At 33.8% G+C, this 19444-nt stretch overlaps 1 protein-coding gene across 4 annotated transcripts in view; it reads right to left on the bottom strand.

Moving 5' to 3' along the window:
* The window catches only part of UBA6 (ubiquitin like modifier activating enzyme 6), a 98333-nt gene that overhangs the window by 14112 nt on the left and 64777 nt on the right, over positions 1-19444 (bottom strand). For 2 of the 4 annotated variants that reach the window (XM_059922902.1, XM_059922905.1), the window contains 13 exons: positions 19102-19191; positions 18782-18862; positions 17677-17805; positions 16162-16213; positions 16004-16067; positions 14617-14686; positions 13098-13169; positions 9754-9871; positions 8373-8566; positions 7484-7623; positions 5049-5136; positions 4771-4865; positions 646-2976 (listed from right to left, as the gene is read on the bottom strand). In XM_059922902.1, coding sequence (XP_059778885.1) covers positions 2841-2976; positions 4771-4865; positions 5049-5136; positions 7484-7623; positions 8373-8566; positions 9754-9871; positions 13098-13169; positions 14617-14686; positions 16004-16067; positions 16162-16213; positions 17677-17805; positions 18782-18862; positions 19102-19191 — 1329 coding nt within the window. In that variant the 3' untranslated portion in view covers positions 646-2840. Of the gene's footprint in view, positions 1-645; positions 2977-4770; positions 4866-5048; positions 5137-7483; positions 7624-8372; positions 8567-9753; positions 9872-13097; positions 13170-14616; positions 14687-16003; positions 16068-16161; positions 16214-17676; positions 17806-18781; positions 18863-19101; positions 19192-19444 lie in introns of those variants that run through there. The other 2 variants (XM_059922904.1, XM_059922903.1) reach the window with 2 other exon arrangements.

Below are 19444 nucleotides of genomic sequence, written 5' to 3'. Positions count from 1 at the left end.
TGCAACTTCCTGATTTATGTTTTGAATTTGTTAAAAGTAAAATAGTTAAGCCCATACCTAATGATTGTATACTAAATGGTTATATATTTACAATCACAATGAATTTTTGATAATATTCATTGCAGTTGAAAGGATTATTAGGTAAAGAGAATATTTCCCTCAAGATCTCAAGAGAACAATTTTCTTTCTGTCTTCATTTTACTAATTATAAAATAGTGGACTCTAAACACTGCTGACGTTTTTATGTCTTGTCACTGGCACCACCAGGGAGTGCCATGATACATAAAAAATAAAAATAAAGATACACATCTACATCCAAGTTCTTTGGGACAATTTAGAGGAACTTATAGATGTGTAACATACTGCTGTGAACTCTAAAAAGGAATGGACTTCGGAAATCCCCAACCAACAGTCTGGGATTTACCAGATCTTCTAGGTTTTACAATTTCTCAATTGTTTTAAAAGAATTTCCAGGAGCTAAAAGCACTTTGAAGTAATGTCTCTCCATATCTAGTGAGTGTTCTATCTCCATGATTGCAAAACTTGAAAACTAGGAAACACCAAAGCAACACTACTCACAAAATGAATAATAAAATTGGAATCTCTGGAGTCAACTACGGAACAGAATTTACAAAGATATCGTCAAATTTCTTAATTTATTTTTAATAAGTAAAAAATCACTCAGTGGTACCATACAAAATCAAATCATTAATTTTTGTACCTGGTATTTCAATCACCAGCACTGATCTCATGGTACAGAAATAAAACAGATAATGAAAAAGAACTGTCATTAAATTCACGCTGGCTTTCCAGCCTACTAGAACTATACAGAAGAAACTAATGGCAATAACCGTTACAGAAAAAAAAGCAATGACAAAATGGTTTCAGATTTAATCACAAAATGAACTTAATCCTTACTAATTTTATTTATATCTGCTAAAGCTCTGATCTCTATAAATAAGAACTGATAGCACGGTTTTGTTCTAAATTTACTTCTGAAGAGATGTGGAGATTTAGATCAAATATAAGCAAGCTACTAGATCATAGTTGAGAATTACTGAATGGCTACCTGGAAAATATCAGTTATTGTCATAGAGCACAAAACAAAAAAGTGGGAACAGACTTCTTATAGGAAAGTGCTTTTACTGCTGCTGGCCTCTAAAGTTCCAAACCATAGAACTTTGATATTCCTGGATTCAATTTTAAGTAATATTAATTTTAAGCATTATATTTGCAATATACATGATAGGAGAGGGTAGGATATGATGAACCAAAATTAATTGCTTATTTCAAAGGTAGCCATTTCCTTTAAACTTATCCTGTCCACTTATCCTCACCTCCAACGCAGACTACCCTTTAATCATACAAATTCACCCTCCACTCCTAAATATATTTTCCCAATTGGATGATACTTTTACAAAAGAATGAAACAATACAGCTGGTTGGCTAAGTAATTTAAACTATTTGTAAGTGGAATAAAAGGAAAGTTAGGTAAAGAATATAAAAAGATACCAAACTGGAGTAATACTGATGTGAATCTAGTTTTTAATTTATCAAAGTACCTATTAATGGTTTGAACAGAAGAGCAGAAGAAAAGCAGCTAGAGGGAAATGACTTTCTGTGGTTACAAAATGCCAATTGCTTTAGAATGCATGACAGCCTTGGAAATAAAATAAACACCTGCTGTTTTCACTGAGTTTACAGTGTTGAGTACACTTTATGTTATTTTAATGAAATCATTTCTATGAACATATGCAATAGCTCATATCAGAAAACAGAAAGTTTCTATCAGTAAAGACCTAAAAAAATAAATTTTTATCTTTGTCAACTCCCTTTCTGGGAATGTAGAATTAAATAATACATTTCCCTTTAAAATAAAATATTAATTTATTATTATTTTTTCTGTCCATTAGGCTGCTGGAAGAAAAAAAATCAAGACTCAACTAGTGATAATTTTTTAATTTCTACTTCTCATCTACTTCTAAGGACACTCCCTTTACAAAACCTTTTAGTCTTATATACTATGACAATCAGGTTTAGAGTTCCAAATAAATAAAATAGCCACACTAGAAGGCATACTAAAGAATCAAATGACTAGCCATATTTATCTGTTCACATTCATGGATTCTCTAAGCAGGTTGTCAGAGTCCATATGCTATTGTTAACATTTAGTCCCAGTTAACACCTGTCATCTGATGTGCTCATGACTTACAACACTGGTGCTATCAGAAAAGATCCTGATTTTGGGGAGACAGTGATATAACAAACTCTGGTTAAATCAGCAGAGGTAACATGTCAGTAAACTGTAACTTTTAAAGTTTTAAGAGTAACTACTCTTCATCCACTGCTACCATCCCTCCTCCATTGGTGTTAAATTCAAAGCCTCATCATGAGAGGTGCAGGGAGCCAAACACTGCTTGTATAGAAAAATGGGCCTCAAATACTAAACAAAAAGAATTTCATAAAATGGGATTAAACTTTTTGGATAGTTGCATTTGTTATTTTCAATTTCTTGATCTTTTATTTCTTCTGGTCTTAGATACATATTTTTTTCCTTCTTTTCATCCAAAGAGGTTAATACACAATTTTTTGGTAAGCATTGTAAAACAGCATTCCAGTTTGAAGTTGCTTGTGGGCACATCCACATATGAAGCACTACACATGTGTATACTATGCTTCAAAATGCTTTACAATTCTTCACTGTAGTTTTTTACTGATGTTTCCCTTAAATTAAGGCTTCATCAAAGAGAAATCCATAGCGTTATGAGCTGACTTTTTAAGCTCCTGAATAAGTGCATTCTTTCCAAAATCAAGTAGTCCTAAATTTAAGACAACTTCTGTTAATCAGTGTCATGACTAAAGTAGTATCTTACTGGAGGTCCAGGTAAATCTTCATCTCCATCAGTATCTGGAGCAAATGACACAGTAAGATCCACATATTTCTTTTCAGTAGAAGGTTTCACAAGTTTATGCATTCTAAGGAAAAATAAGCAAGGAAAAATAATTTGGTAAATTCTGTAAAATGAAAGAGTGATTTGGTGATAATGTTGTCCAAAGAATCTGGGCTTGTTTAAATTTATTTTTAAATCTAATAATTCACCTGCTTTCATATAATTATTTTCTTTACTAAAAGCTCTAAAATCAAGACATTCTTTTACCTAACAGTTAATCAATTTTTACCTTTGCTGGTAATGATAAGGAATACAGACCACTTATTTAAAAACAAAAACAAAAACCAAAAACTCCACAGAAAAAAACCTAAAATGTGAGAAATGCTTTTAAAAAATGAATATATCAAATATAGATCCCTGCCCTTGTGAATGAAGCTTATATTGGTGGGAGGGGAGAGACAATTAATAATACAGTAACTGTTAGACAGTGATAAATGCTATGAGAAAGAGGAAAAGTAGAGCAGTGTAAAAGGGATTAGGCATGCTAGGCTGGGGTACCAGACAGGATGCAGTATTAAATAGGGTTCAGAGAGGCCTCTTCAGGAAGTGCAAAGACCAGAGGTGAGAGTTAGTCAGATGGTCATCTCAGAAAGAGTTGCAAGCAGAGGGAAAAACTAGAGCAAAGGTTGCATGTTGGAGACTGGAATGTTCAAGGAAAAGTAAGGAGGCCAGTATAACTGGAATATTGTGAGCAAGGAGAGAGAAGTATGAAAGGAACTTGGAAGGGTAAGTGGGAACTAGATAATTTAGGGCCTTGCAGACCACTGTAAAGACTGGCTGTTTTCCTCCCTCTCTTCCTTTAGGTCTCTGCTCAAATGTCAGCCTTTCACATCAGAATATGACAGGCAGGGACTTCCCTAGTGGCGCAGTGGTTAAGAATCTGCCTGCCAATGCAGGGGACACGGGTCCGAGCCCTGGTCCGGAAAGATCCCACATGCCTCGGAGCAACTAAGCCTGTGCGCCACAACTACTGAGCCTGTGCTCTAGAGCCCATGAGCCACAACTACTGAGCCCACGAGCCATAACTACTGAAGCCCGCATGCCTAGAGCCTGTGCTCCGCAAGAGAAGCCACCGTAATGAGAAGCACGCGCAGCGCAATGAAGAGTAGCCTCCTCTCGCCACAACTAGAGAAAGCCTGCACGCAGCAACAAAGACCCAACACAACCAAAAATAAGTATAAAATAAATAAATCTTTAACCAAAAAAAAAAAAAAAATATGACAGGCAGAGGGAATACCTAGATTGCCCAATATACTGTAGCAACTTAACACCCCCTTATTCTGCTTTATTTTTCCACAGCACTTATCACCATCTGACATACATATTTAATTGTTATGCAAACTCCTCGAGCAGGGCAGGGACTCTGCTTTGCTCACTGCTGTATCCCTAATGTTTACAAAAGTACCTGGTACATAGCAGGCATTCTTTAAAAAAATCTGTTGAATAAATGAAAATAACAATTCGGCATTTTAAAAAAACACTTCAGTCTCACAAGCCTAGTCCTTATGTGTTTGCATATAAGAGGTGGATCTACTTTTACTTGGTATATTGACCAAATCAGGTTTCTAAGCCTATTAGCTTATAAGCTGACCCTGAACGATAATAAACTCACAAGGGTATTATTATAATCCTATAAATCTCACTTGATAGGTAGCCTGTGGAGCTTGGCAGATTCACTGTCTTTATTACTGCCATTAGATAGGAGTAAATCACATATTTTTATCTGAACTTCAATAACCTCTATATTTAATTTTCTAGTGTGCATCCAACTTATATTTCAACTTTTGAGAATCTCTTGCATATAATGTTCAATACTTACGTTAACTTCAATCTTTTTGCATGACCAGGCATTACAGGAACATAAAGCATTTTGACTCCCTGTACCACCATTGTTGGCTCAATTCCGTACTTCTCCTAAAAGTGAATACCCAAAAGAGAAACAATCAAAGCTCCACCCAAATATAAAATGCTGAATGACAATGTTTTACAACCAGTAAAAAGAGAGAAAACTCCTGCTAAATAATATTTATAAAAACCTCTAATGAAATTATGTATAAAACTAACAGACTCAAAGCAACTAATGAATAATTGTCTCACTTTGACTGCATTTATGAAATCCAAGAGGGTGAACTCTTCTTTTCCATGTATAATCCATCTGTCCCAAATTGTAAATGATATTCCATTTCTGTTGTAGAAAAATATTCAGAACAAAAACATTTAAATTTTCTTCCCTTTACTAATAATAAAAAACCCCAGAAGTCCACTATTTGTGATTTAGCTAGATATTAATGTGGGAATAAAAAAGGAAAATATAACAAAATATTCCATAATTCCATCTTACTTCCCCATCACACCACACAGGTAACCACTTTCATCAGTACCTTGTTTATCTTTCCAGTGTCTTATTATAGATCAGTATGTCTTAGCAAGAGAGTTCCATTTCTCTCTTTAAACAGTTGCATGAGTTTCACTGTGTGGATGTTCCAGTCTCCTATTACGAGACACTTAGGTTGTTCCAATCTTTGGCTATGATAAACAATGCCAGAATGAATATCCTGTACATATATCATTTGAGATGAGTGCAAATGTATCTGCAAGTTTGAAATATAGTGCTATATTTGCCTTAATATGGGTTATATTATTTTATACTCTCATCAGTAATGTATGAGAGTGCTTTCTCACACTCTTGCCAAGGTAATAGTTTTCAAATTTTTGGTTGTTACCAATTGAAAAATTGAAAAATGGAAGTCCAGGGGAATTGATTTGCTTTGTCATACAACTTTTGGAACTAGATTCTTAATCTCATTATCCATTAGTCAGACACTAGAATGGCTTCTAATTAATCTGAATTAGGCAGACATAGATGAAACCATAGAAAGTACAATGCTAAACAGTGTGGCACATTATGTGTTGTGAGAGTTCTATGGCTAGTTTAGTCAGCAATGCTTCATGCTACATGCAAAAGAATGAAATTGGACTCCTATCTTACACCACACACAAAAATTACCTCAGAATAGACTGAAGACTTGAATGTAAGACCTGAAACCATAAAACTCCTAGAAGAAAACTTAGGTGGTAAGCTCCTTGACACTGGTTTTGGTGATGATTTTTTAGATTTGACACCAAAAGCAAAGGCAACAAAAGCAAAAATAAACAAGTGGGACTACATCAAACTAAAAATCTTCTGCACAGCAAAGAAAACCACTAACAAACTGAAAAGGCAACCTACCGACTGGGAGAAAATATTTGCAAATCATAAATCTGGTAAGGGGTTAATATCCAAAATATATAACAAATACATACAACTCTACAGCAAAAAACCCAAACAATCCAATAATAAAATAGGCAGAGGACCTGAACAGACATTTTTCCAAAGCAGACATACAGATGGCCAACAGGTACATGAAAAGATGCTTAATTATCACTAATTATCAGGGAAATACAAATCGAAACCACAATGAGATATCACCGCACACTTGTTAGGATGGCTATCATCAAAAAACAGAAGACAACAAGTGTTGACAAGGATGTGAAGGAATTGGAACTCTTGTACATTCTTGGTGGGAATGTAAAAATGATACAGCCACTATGGAAAGCAGTATGTAGGTTCTTTAAAAAATTAAAAACAGAACTATCATATGATCTAGCAATTCCACTCCTGGGTATTTATCCAAAGAAAATGCAAACACTAACTTGAAAAGATATCTGTACTCCCATGTTCACTGCAGCATTACCTGTAATACCTAAGACATGGAATCAATCTAAGTGTCCACTGATGAATGGATAAAGAAAGTGTGGTTCTATATATAATGAAGTATTATACAGCCATAAAAGGAATGAAATCCTGCCATTTGTGACAACATGGATGGACCTTGAAGACGTTACGCTAAGTGAAATAAGTCAGACAGAGAAAGACAGATACCTTATCATCTCATGTATATGTGGAATCTAAAACAAACAAATCCCACAAAAAACTCAACCAACCAACCAGACCAAAACCAAAAAAATCCCAAGCTCATAGATATAGAGAACACTGATAGTGCCAGAAACAGGTGGTGAGGGTGGGCAAATGGATAAAGGGAGTCAAAAGGTACAAACTTCTGGTTTTAAGATGAGTAAATCATGGATATATAATGTGAAGCATGGTGACTATAGTTAATGATACTGTACTGCATATTTGAAAGTTGCTGAGTGAGTAAATCTTAAATGTTCTCATCATCAGAAAAAAAAATTCTGTAACTATGTATGATAATGGATGGTGACTGGGCTTATTATGGTAATCATTTCACAGCATATACCAGTGTTGAATCATTGTGGTGTACACTTGAAACTAATTTAATGCTGTATGTCAATTATACAATAAAAAAGAAAAAAGAAAAAAAAGAAATGCTACATGAAGATGGGGTTTTGACCTCATCATGAAGTGATGGAAGAGTTTATATATATTGGAGAAAAGGAGCAATAAAGCTATTATTTTTCCCTTTTAAAAGGTAAAAAAATTATTTCATTCTCATTATGCAAGAGAAACACACCTTCGTGCATACCTGATTTCAGTTTTTCTTACTTCAGATGTCTCTGTAAACACTATAATTGGAATGGCTAAGTTAAAGAAACAATTTTTGTAAGCTTCAAATGGATAGTCACCAGCTACTTTGATCATCTCCAATGCAACCTAGATAAAAGAAGGTGATCTGATTATATAAATAGCCTAAAACTATTCATGACTTTAATTGCATCTATATAATTTTCCTGAATTCTTCTCAAGCATTTCTGTGTAGAGAATAAAAGCAGCTATTGGACTGGAGTAATATAAATTTCTTATAAGCCTCTAATTAATTTGACCATGTAATCTTGCTACTTTGAAAGCAGATATCAGAAGTCAAGCAATACAGCAGTCTAAAATCATTTAATAATAGGAACAATAATTACATAGCTTCTAAGAATAACACTACAGTACGGTATAATAACTAGGGCCATCCTAAAGATTCTAAATCATTAAGGAAAGACTAAATTTAAAGAAATCCAAATCACTAACAGAAATTACATTTATTTTAAGACAAAGAACTAAAATCCAATATAATCAAAGAGTAAAGATTAGGGTAGTTCATTTTATTCAAGAAAAATAGAGCATTTGGATTGTACAGAGGATACAAAGATGATGAAGAGGATTATTGTCTGTAAGAAAAGTTATACTCTATCTTGACAGAGCTTATTTTTTTACATTAAAATGTCTGTGTTATCTGTAAAAGTTCAAAATACAGATTACTGTATTTTCAGAAATATCTTACAATTTTAAATTATAAGATCAATATGTATCCCTCCTTCTCTAAGATCTCTGAGTGAATGGTTTGGGGTGGTGTAATAGGGAAGACAGAAAAGAAGCAATGAATAACAAGCATTTTCAAAGAATCATAATCTCACCAAGCCAGAAACTGCAGCAGTGGATGTTGCTATAGCAGGTATAATTCTACCTGCTATGCGTTTTGTTTTCAAACGGTCAGCTGGTTCAATGTTATACATTTTGGCACGAAGATTTGATGCAGCTGTGATGAAATCTATGTGTCCATTACGATCATCATCTTTTTCAAATGAAAGCGCTGCCATCTGAAGGTCACCTGATGACAACAACCAGAAAAACAAAGTTTCCTACTAAGTGATAAAGGCTTTACTAGGTAAAAAGCAAGGCAGTGTGGGTTCACTACTGTTAAAGATTCCTTTTTGTTTAGGTTTGCAAATGACTGAAAAATACAACAACAACAACATCCAGGGAACTGAAGTTACTGAAGGATATGAAAATGATGGCTTTAAAACCACTGAATTAGAAGTTTTAATATTAAAAAAAAAACCTTTCTAAAAAAACATAAAAATGAGAAAGCCATGTACATCTGCTATTAAGTGGCTTACAATAAAAAAGTCAACACTGGGTACTGTTCAAAAATTGATTTCATAAATACTACTCTGAAACATTTTACCTCTGATAACTAAGAATAGGGTATATTGGTCAAATAAAAATAAGTGTCTTTATGAAAGATTTCCAGATTAGTGGTTCCCCAAATCATTCTGTAGACAGGTGTAGTTTAATCTGTGATGAAATGAGAAAGTAAGAAATGGTAATATGTTTTTTCTAGAATTATAATTATTAACTTAGGATATAAACCTTTTACTTGCAAAATAAATAGTTGGCTAATCTAGGCTTTTCTCCTGAATTTTACTGGTCTTTGTGTAAAATCTCAAAAGTTTGGAAACTGCTGATTTATGTAGTAGAAAGGTGCTGAGCGGGTCTAAAAACATGAGCTAATACAGATCTGTTTTTAAGGAATTAAAAGTTCAGTTTCCCTATATTTAAGACCATTTAGCAAGGGTGTACATAGGTCAGGTTTGTATTCCCTGTGTGTAATTATGGAGACTAAGAAGCCAAGAAGAAATCTGTCTACGATATTTTTTCCTAAAGTGATTTCACTGGATCTCAGGGTTAGTCTCCAAAGGACTCCATGTGTTCTTCATTATGCTAGCCATAAGTTAAAAAGGAATCACACAATAGAATCTCAAGAACTAAAACAATCAGAACAGCAAAAACAAAGCAGACTTACATTTCAGCCTTCTACGGTAGGGAAATGGTGGAGAAAGTTATGAATTTAGTCACAGTTAAAGATGAACAGTGACTTTCATATGATCATGGAATCAAGTAATATCATTATTATTGTTGTTGTTATGATTTAATCCCACAACCTTCTGAGTGTACAGCTTAGTGAAAATAAAAATCCCTTTAGTTCAAAACATTTTTATAAAGATTTCCCCTTACTTGCGGTAGCTTCACTAGATGAAATAGCCTTTTCCAGTTGGAAAACAGCATTCCTCTCATCTTCACTGCTAACAGGAACATGGTCTGGTTTCCTTGCAGTTTCATCTGTTTGAACAACCTTTAAATATATGTATGTATATTCATTAATGATATCACATCCTACACCTAAGTTTGACTAACAAATCTGTTTTTATCAAATAAGTCACAAAGCGAAAACATTCTATTGGTTTAATTAGATTATTAATCATTATGGTCCAATGTATTTTACACCTTCTATTGTTAAGTAATATTATGTTATTTACATATTTATTATCTACTGCCTCACATTGACATGTAAACTCTATGAGAACAGGGATCTTTATCTTGTTCACTGAGATAACCTCAATATATCTAAAATAAACCGCTCATAGTGGGTGTTAAAAATACTCCTGAATAGTTTATAAGATCTAAGTTCATACAACTCTCTCTTAAAATTCCACACTAAAATAAAGTTAATGTTAATCAACAGTTTGTGATTCTGACAAATCAACTTCAAACCAAATTACATACCTCTAACTAGTGCAGAGCTGTCTTCTGTCTCCAAAGAAATTGAAGAAATCCACAAAATATATAATATGGGCATCTTTTAAATATTTATTGACTGCTGAAAAGAAGTTCTATCCCAAAGAATATGTCTTCCTTCATATAGTTGCATGCTTAGGGCAGCACATATAAGTAATTTATCTTTAAGAAATTACTTATTAAACACAAGGGCAGTGAAGTTAATATTCTCAAACCAAGAAACTAGCTACACATCATCATTAAAATACTATTTCTTATTAAAGAAACACATTCAATTCACATTTTTACATATTAAATATGATTATAAATATTTGAGAAATATTAAGGAGTCAGGGAAGCCGTAATTTTTATTTGCCAGAATGTGTAGTTGATATTTTTTGGCTGTGGCATCTTTTAACTAGGAGTGCCAGACGCTGAAGCTTCAGTGGGAACTGCTTCAAGGAGTGGTGAAAAAGCTCATAAGTCATGTTAAAATTGCTCAGGGTAATTTATGACGCCAAAACTTCGACACAGAAAGAAGCAATTCAAGCTAGAAAACATATTGAAGAGCAGTAGAGACCTGTAAAGTTATTGATGCATATTTCCTTGGCTTTTGTCTAGCAGTTTTGCCCATTAGAAACATGGGCTAGGAATCTTCTTTATATAGGAATTTTGTTTTTCCTTTCTGTACTTTTGTTCTTGATAAACTACAAGTCATGAACATTTCATTCAGAAAACCTATTTACTTGCACAAAATGAACTGCCTACAAGTTTTCCTTGCCCCTAAAATAAAAATGCAGAGTGGAAGACTGCACACACCACTTCCTACTTGAATTTTGCAGGGAGGCACTCATTACTCCACATTTTCCAGTATAGCTAAAGGTAAAGGGAACAGCAGGTTGTTCTGTGGTTTATTTTTTAGAGTGCATATGAAAAGGCACATAATGAACATGTGAAAAAGAAAAATATTTAGTATTTTCAAACTTTTTTATTTACCCTGCCTAAATTTCATGTTCCATCTTTATTAATACTCCCTTTCTCCTTCCAACATATTCGCCTGACAAAATCACAACCCTTGTTACAATCCGATTTACCAGCTATTCTACAGTAGCACCCAAGCAGCTAAATGCCTTTTCTCCAGCCACATGTAGTGGAATACATTAAGTGGAATTAACATTAAGTGGATCTTAAATATTATCTCGAAATTCTACAACATCTTCTAATTTCCCACTTTTCCCACTCCCCTAGGCAATTATTTCACATCTTTTTTTTCTCTGCTCAAACTTCTTCTATCTTCTCCCTGTCACTCGGAGTGATTAAGCTTGCTTCTTTTTTTCAACTAAGAAAATAATCTTTTTTTCTTACACACTCAAACCAATTCCTTACAAATCCTGTCAGGGCTACTGCAAAATGTGCACAATATCCAACCTCTTACCACAACTTCCCTGTTACCCACTACCCCTGTTTGATGGTTCATTCAAACTACCATCATCTTTTTTTTTTTTTTACATCTTTATTGGAGTATAATTGCTTTAAAATGGTGTGTTAGTTTCTGCTTTATAACAAAGTGAATCAGTTATACATATACATATGTTCCCATATCTCTTCCCTCTTGCGTCTCCCTCCCTCCCACCCTCCCTATCCCACCCCTCTAGGTGGTCACAAAGCACTGAGCTGATCTCCCTGTGCTATGCGGCTGCTTCCCACTAGCTATCTATTTTACATTTGGTAGTGTATATATGTCCATGCCACTCTCTCACTTTGTCACAGCTTACCCTTCCCCTCCCCATATCCTCAAGTCCATTCTCTAGTAAGTCTGTGTCTTTATTCCCATCTTTCCCCTAGGTTCTTCATGACTTTTTTTTTTTTTTTCTTAGATTCCATATATATGTGTTAGCATATGGTATTTGTTTTTCTCTTTCTGACTTACTTCACTCTGTATGACAGACTCTAGGTCCATCCACCTCACTACAAATAACTCAATTTCGTTTCTTTTTATGGCTGAGTAATATTCCATTGTATATATGTGCCACATGTTCTTTATCCATTCATCTGTTGATGGACACTTCGGTTGCTTCCATGTCCTGGCTATTGTAAATAGAGCTGCAATGAACATTTTGGTACATGACTCTTTTTGAATTCTGGTGTTCTCAGGGTATATGCCCAGTAGTGGGATTGCTTGCCTATAACCTCCTAATAGCTATTTCTGCTTCCTCTCTCATGTCCTAATCATTCTTAACACAATTGCCAGGGTCATCCTTTTAAATATGTCAGGTTGTGTCCTCTGCTTAAAATCCTCAACTGGCTTCTTATCTCATAATAATACATGAAGTACTTATAACCCTCACTACCTCTCCAATCTCGCTATCTCCCACTCTCCTCTTGCATATTCTCCTCCAGAAAAATTCTGGCCTTCAAAGTCTTTCAAGGCCTTTCTCTGAACTTGTTCCTGCCGTCTGTACTGCTCTTTCACCAGATAACAGTATGGCTCACTCCCTCACTTCCTTCAGGCTTCTGCTCGAATGTTACCATATCAGAGAAGCTTTCCCCTTTTATCTCATATAAGATGACACCAGCTCCATCACCCTTTGTTTTCCCTGTTTTATTTTTTCTTATTAGCACTTATGCCCATAATGCAATATTACATAATTATTGGCACTTTTTTTATAGTCTGCCTCTGGCCCAACTTGCACAAGAACAAGAATTTTGTTTTGTTCCTATGGGCTTCTCCAGGTTTAGAATGAGACTTGACACAAGCAGAAGTTCAATAACTATTTGCTAAATGAATGAACTTGTACACATACCTTGTTGGAAGGTTTGAATTCCTGAATCTTTACTTCGGAAAGAATATTCAACAGGGTATCTGCTGATAAGTCCTGGTTTTTAAAACAGTAATTTTATCAGCATATTCTTAAAATTCTGAATTCTAAACCTTAAAAACAACCTAAAAAAGGTCCTTTATCATACGAAATATTTGAATAATTTATGATATAACTGTTTAGACCACATCTGTTTGTGACATTTACTTTTATTTCTATAGAAATACCATCCACAAAGGCTGGGAAGTGGGGGTGTTGTGTGTGTAAAAAAGTGCTTGTTAGTTAACAAACATGAAATCTTAGTTCTTTCCACAAATTTTTTTTTTTTTGGCCGTGCCATGCAGCAGGTGGGATCTTCCCCGACCAGGGATCGAACCCATGCCCCCTGCACTGAGAGCACGGAGTCTTAACCACTGGACTGCCAGGGAAGTCCATCCACAAATTTTTAAAAAGGTAGTTTTAGGACTGGTTGTATCAGACAGAGTGCCTTGAGATCAGGAACTATCTCTTCATTGTTTTACAAAGTTCCCTGCGGAAAGTTACACTCAATATACATTGACTCACAGTAAATGGAATTCATACCTTTGGAAGCAGGAAAATATTTAAATGGTTCAGGATAAACTTAGATGAATTTAAGGCTACATACATGTTTATTATTAAGAATCTACTTAGGAAAAACTGAGACACAGTGCTTCTGAGGTCACCTACAACTCATCACAAAATTATCACTCTTTTCACAAAAAGAATACCCAACTGAATGCCACTATTTTTACCAGATATTTATGGTATATTTTACTGCGTGTTAATTCCAAAAGGGATTAATGTACAACAGGCATTTTTATCTAGATCCAAAATAGCCAATTCTAGTTATGGATCTGGCTCATATTTCCCATTCAGCCTAGTACCTAAAAGTATAGCAATTTATTTAGCTCTATTATGCATTTGAGAAGGAAAATTCACTAATGCAGACCTGCCTTTCAAATAAAACTGTATTAGATCCCTTTACATATGAGTCAATGAAGACGATGTCTAAGAGAAAAGGTATAAATGATAAAAGTTAAGAAATTTCAATGTAGGGTAGCATTTTCAAATCTCCTGAAAAGCAGGTTAATTTCACAAAAATTAGCCAAACAAATGTTAACAAACAGAATCACTAAGAAATATTTAAAAATTGTTATGAAATAGGTCACTTTGGGTTTTCAGAGTAATTACAATAATTAAAGTTAGTAGGTTATAAATGTTTTAAAAATAAAGTAAGACTGCTTTTACAAATATTTGTTTCACTACTTAAGTTCAGAAAAAAAAAGTGACTTTCTTCTACTTAGTGATGCTGCAATGAGATTTTAGCTTCTGCTTTATTAGAATGGGCAACACTACAACAAAATGAGAAGTTTATATCGAAGAACGATTCTTATAACATAAAACACATTTTGATGATGCAACTAGCTAAGTCATCTAATTCTAACCTTTTCTATTACTTGTTAGGGCTTGAAGAATATCTTACCTCTTCTGTAAATGGAATGCAATAGACTGTAGCATATAATTTTGCAGCATTCAGAAGGAAACTGAAGTGCCTTTTGAAATTAAAAAATAAAGTGTGAATGCACAGTTTCAAAGATGTTTACCAGAAACTATAGCCTTTAAAATGCTGAAGATAAGTAATTACAGAATTTTTGTTACAGAATTATTTTTTTTAAAGTTAGGCAATGAAATTCTGGTCTAGACCAAGGCATTGTAGAAGCTATAAAAGAAAAAACATCACATGTTTATCCTCATAAGCACTAATATTCAGGTAGTGATCAAGACTACTTTGGGAAAAGAAGTGGCCAGAAGTAGAAAAATTATTGAAAGAAAATTCATTTTAATTCATAAGAAAATATTACAAACTTGGTTTTAAAGAGTGTACAATAAGTTCAAACTAAGCAAATGAGTTTGTTTAAAAACAAAAAAGGTAAGTTTTATAGAAGCAATCAGGGCTTCCCTGGTGGCGCAGTGGTTAAGAATCCACCTGCCAGTGCAGGGGACATGGGTTCGAGCCCTGGTCCGGGAAGATCCCACATGCCGCAGAGTAACTAAGCCCAGGCGCCACAACTACTGAGCCTGTGCTCTAGAGCCACAACTACTGAAGCCCGTGCACCTAGAGCCCATGCTCTGCAACAAGAGAAGCCACCGCAATGAGAAGCCCGTGCACCACAACGAAGAGTAGCCCCCGCTCACCACAACTAGAGAAAGCCCGAGCACAGCAACAAAGCCCCAATGCAGCCAAAAATAAATAAATAAATAAATGTATTAAAAAAAAAAGAAGCAGCAATCAGGATAAGATGACTAGAATAAGCACCAGAGGAAAAAACTAAGCACAGAATTACTTGTTGAAAGGAAGGTTAACAAGCTAAGTGTTTAATTAAAATATATACATATAAGTGTGTTTGTGTATAAAATGCATATCTAATATAGATAGGATATACAGGTATTTACTCAAAGATCAACTCCTTTGAAAATTAATCTGAGATTATTTAGGGAGTTATTTAGTAGTGATCATTTTCCCCCATTTAACTAAAGTTTCTTATATACTGACTTCATTAAATAGGAAAACATCTGTCTTCATTTTACTTTTTTAATGAATAAAGTCAAGGAGATGACACTTTGGTTGTACTTTAGAGAAGACAAAAATAATAAGATTATTTACCATGTAAATAAATAGATTCACCTATGTGTGGGGAGAAGAACTGTGGCTGGCTTTGTTGGCCAAAATGCTATGCTAACTCTTAAGATTAACAGGGATGCAATAATTTAACATTAAAGAGACTGCAGTTTTCACCCTGCAGTGTAAACCTATACAGTTAAGAAGTTTACAATGAAGGATGTATATAAAACTGGATATATATACTTACAAAGGTTCATTTAGATCAAATTTTAATGGAGAGGGGGGCCTTTTTGGTGACTGCCAAAACAAACCTAACAAAATACAAAATACAAAATATTATTTTCAGTGTCAGCAGTCAGTAATAAATTGCATTAAACTTTCTTCTCAACACTGATATATACTTACTGCCATCTTTTAATCGTGTGTCCAGAGGGAAACAGTGAAGAAGCTGAAGAGCCTAAAGAAAAAATTGAATTTAAAAAAATCACTACTTAATATTAAATGAAGTAAAAAAAAACCCAAAAAACAACATACATACAAAGATATACAGTGAAGTCTTCCAGTCACCGTTGTACTCAATCTGTCCATTCTCCTGTCACTGCCCCCCACCCCAACTCGGAATAATCTCTATTGCTATTTTTTATCAACACTTATAGATTTTTTTCTTTTTTTTGTATCTATGGCAAACATGAATATAGATTATTTTATCCCTTTTACACAAATGGTGGCATATTTTACATATCATTCTGCTCCTTTCAAAGAGCTAATCCTTAAAACAAGCAAAAAAAAAAACAGTAAAAATACATAGTATTTTATATTTTGAAATGATATGCTGCTTGAGATTTGCTTCAAAACCATCTAGGGGGAGGGTATATTAGGTGGGATTATAGATGAAATAAGATTTTCTATGAGCTGGTAATTGTTAAACCTGGGTGACAAATATATGAGGAATACATGGATATTAATTATATGCTATTTTCTCTATTATTTCTGTGGTTGAATTTTTCCACAATAAAAAAAAGTTAAAAAACCCATAGAAGATAAGGACAAAAAAGAGTTCTGTAGATTTTGAAACATGAGGTCATTGATAGTCATGGTAAGAATAATTTCAATAGTCGTGGGGAAAGAAGACACATTTACTGGATGAAGACATGGCAACAGTTAGTATAGACCACTTTTCCAAGAAGCAGAGCAAAAAAGGAAGTGAAAAACAGGAATAAGTATAATTTAAAGACTTTAAAAAGATGAGCTTATTTTATATTCCAATAGGTAAGAGCCTAAAGAGAGGGAGAGACTAAACAGAGTGCAGGACACATTCAAACTTCTGTATGTAACTGGAGTAAGAATAACAGCTAATATTTCACTAAATATTTATGGGATGGACCAGGTTCTATGCTAAAGACTTTGCATGTATTAACTCATTTGATCCTCACCACTATGCTATGAGTCAGGCACCAATTTATTACTCCCATTTTACAATGAGGAAACAGACAAAATGTGATTATTAGATATATACGGGGAAGGCAAAATTCCAACAAAATTTCTGATGGAATCTCTATTCTCTCAGTCTCTTGCTTTACTCTGAACAACAAACTTCTTTATGATTACTGATTAAATGTATTCCTTCTTCTCTAGAAGGAACCCCTATTTTATTAAAACCCATTTTGTACACAGAAAGACAAGGATTAGTTAAATGTATAACTGACAAGCCAATGGGTGGAGTTTAAATGCATTCTTTAATCAGTAATATTCAGGGAGAAATTAGTTGTGTGCCCTTCACTTGTTCTCAGTTAACTTACTAATTTCTGAAAAGCTTCCTGAAAGAAAGAGCACACATTTCAGGTCAATGAAATTAATTTCATAGTAATTAAATGAGCCAAGTTTAGACTTTTTCTTAATGTTTTTATAATGTACACTTACCTTATGGTTAAAATATTTTTCAAACTTTAATCTTGCTAATTCTACACAGTGGGACCAATTTCTAGGTCTTTTGCTAAGTAACTTAATAACTTGAAAACAGCCTTCTAAACTGTGTCCAGTTTGTATCTTCTAGAATGAGAGGAAAAAAGAAAACAAAGCAAATACATGTCCAATTAATCACACAAACACACACGCACATATTCCCAGGAAATGTCAGCCAAAGTTTGAAGTGCCAGCTCATGTGTCTTATGATTTTATTATTTTCACCTCAAGCTCCCTGTCCTCGTCTTTCTACTTTCCCTCTTTCTTTTCTTTTCTGGAGGGGAAATGGGAAAAGATAGCATGTAAAATGTTAACTCTAAAGTTTCTTACCTCCCAAGTTATCCTCATGTCTTGCTAGTGGTAAGTTAGTACTATATATGTACTTACTATATGAAGTGCTATGAATAATATTTTACACTAAAAAGTTGGCCTTTTTAGTGTAGGATTACAGGAAAGTGAAAAAACAGCTTTGAAGTTGCCCTCACCATGAGACTAATAAATCTGAGACCATTCCTACTCCTGAAATTTTCACTAAAACTTACCTCAGTTTTTTCCAAAGAGCTTAACAATCTGTTTTATTATTTGTAGCTCTCTTATCATTTATCAAATTCTTATTAGGTTGAACCATATGAATTGCTGTTCTGTGAGTCAAACATGGTAAAATATTTGCAACTCCATATAGTTTGACCAAATTAAAAATGAAGGGTTATTTGTGACCTGCTAACTTCGAGATTCCCCATATACTTACTATATACAATATTAATGTATAATCTCTGTTTAAGGAGGTAAACTATTTATAGGCAACTTGAAAATAAGATTACACTGACATAAAGTGTCAGAGTTAGCAGATGCAAACTACTATATACAGAATGGATAAACGACAAGGTTCTACTGTATAAGACAAGAAACTAAACTCAAAATCCTGTGATAAACCATAATGGAAAAGAATATGAAAAAGAATGTATATACATACAACTGAATCATTTTGCCGTACAGAAGAAATTACCACAACATTGTAAATCAACTATACTTCAATTAAAAAAAAAAGTGCATTGATTTTTACCTTTAAGACTACTTCTGCAGATGGATAGGTTTGCCAAAATTTGTTAAACAACGAAGGCTTGTAGGAAAAGGAACTTTCAAACTATAAGGGAAAAGAGGAAAACACATTACAAATAAAAGTATATTTAAAAGTTGGAAAGATCTGATGAATTGGGCAATTGGGATTCACATGTATACACTGATGTGTATAAAATTGATGACTAATAAGAACCTGCTGTATAAAAAAATAAATAAAATAAAATTCAAAAATTAAAAAAAAAAAGTTGGAAATATCATCTTTCCTACTTCAAAGAAAAATTTCTTAAAAAATATCTTTATTACCTTATCTCTTGCCCATTGTATAGTGTGTTCAATAGCAGCTGGAAAGGATTTTAGGGTACAAAATGGTATTTCCTCTTCTGGGGGATCCCGCTATTTTATAAAATATGACAACAGTTAAGAGAAGCAATGATAATTTTTTATGGAATGAATTTACTTGAGTGTTTTAAGACCATTAAAAAATAAAATTCAAAAATAAAATAAATCCAACATTTTTTAATCTTCTTTCTCCTACACATTAAGAGGAAAAGTTTATTCTTTTGACACTTAACCCATGTGTTTATAGCAATGTAACAACAAACACGAATTCTATTGTCACTTATTATCTGTGCACTCCTTTGGTATC

The sequence above is a fragment of the Balaenoptera ricei genome, chromosome 5, assembly GCF_028023285.1.
Source record: "Balaenoptera ricei isolate mBalRic1 chromosome 5, mBalRic1.hap2, whole genome shotgun sequence".
NCBI lineage: Eukaryota > Metazoa > Chordata > Mammalia > Artiodactyla > Balaenopteridae > Balaenoptera > Balaenoptera ricei.
This window is presented reverse-complemented; position numbering and strand designations above follow the sequence as displayed.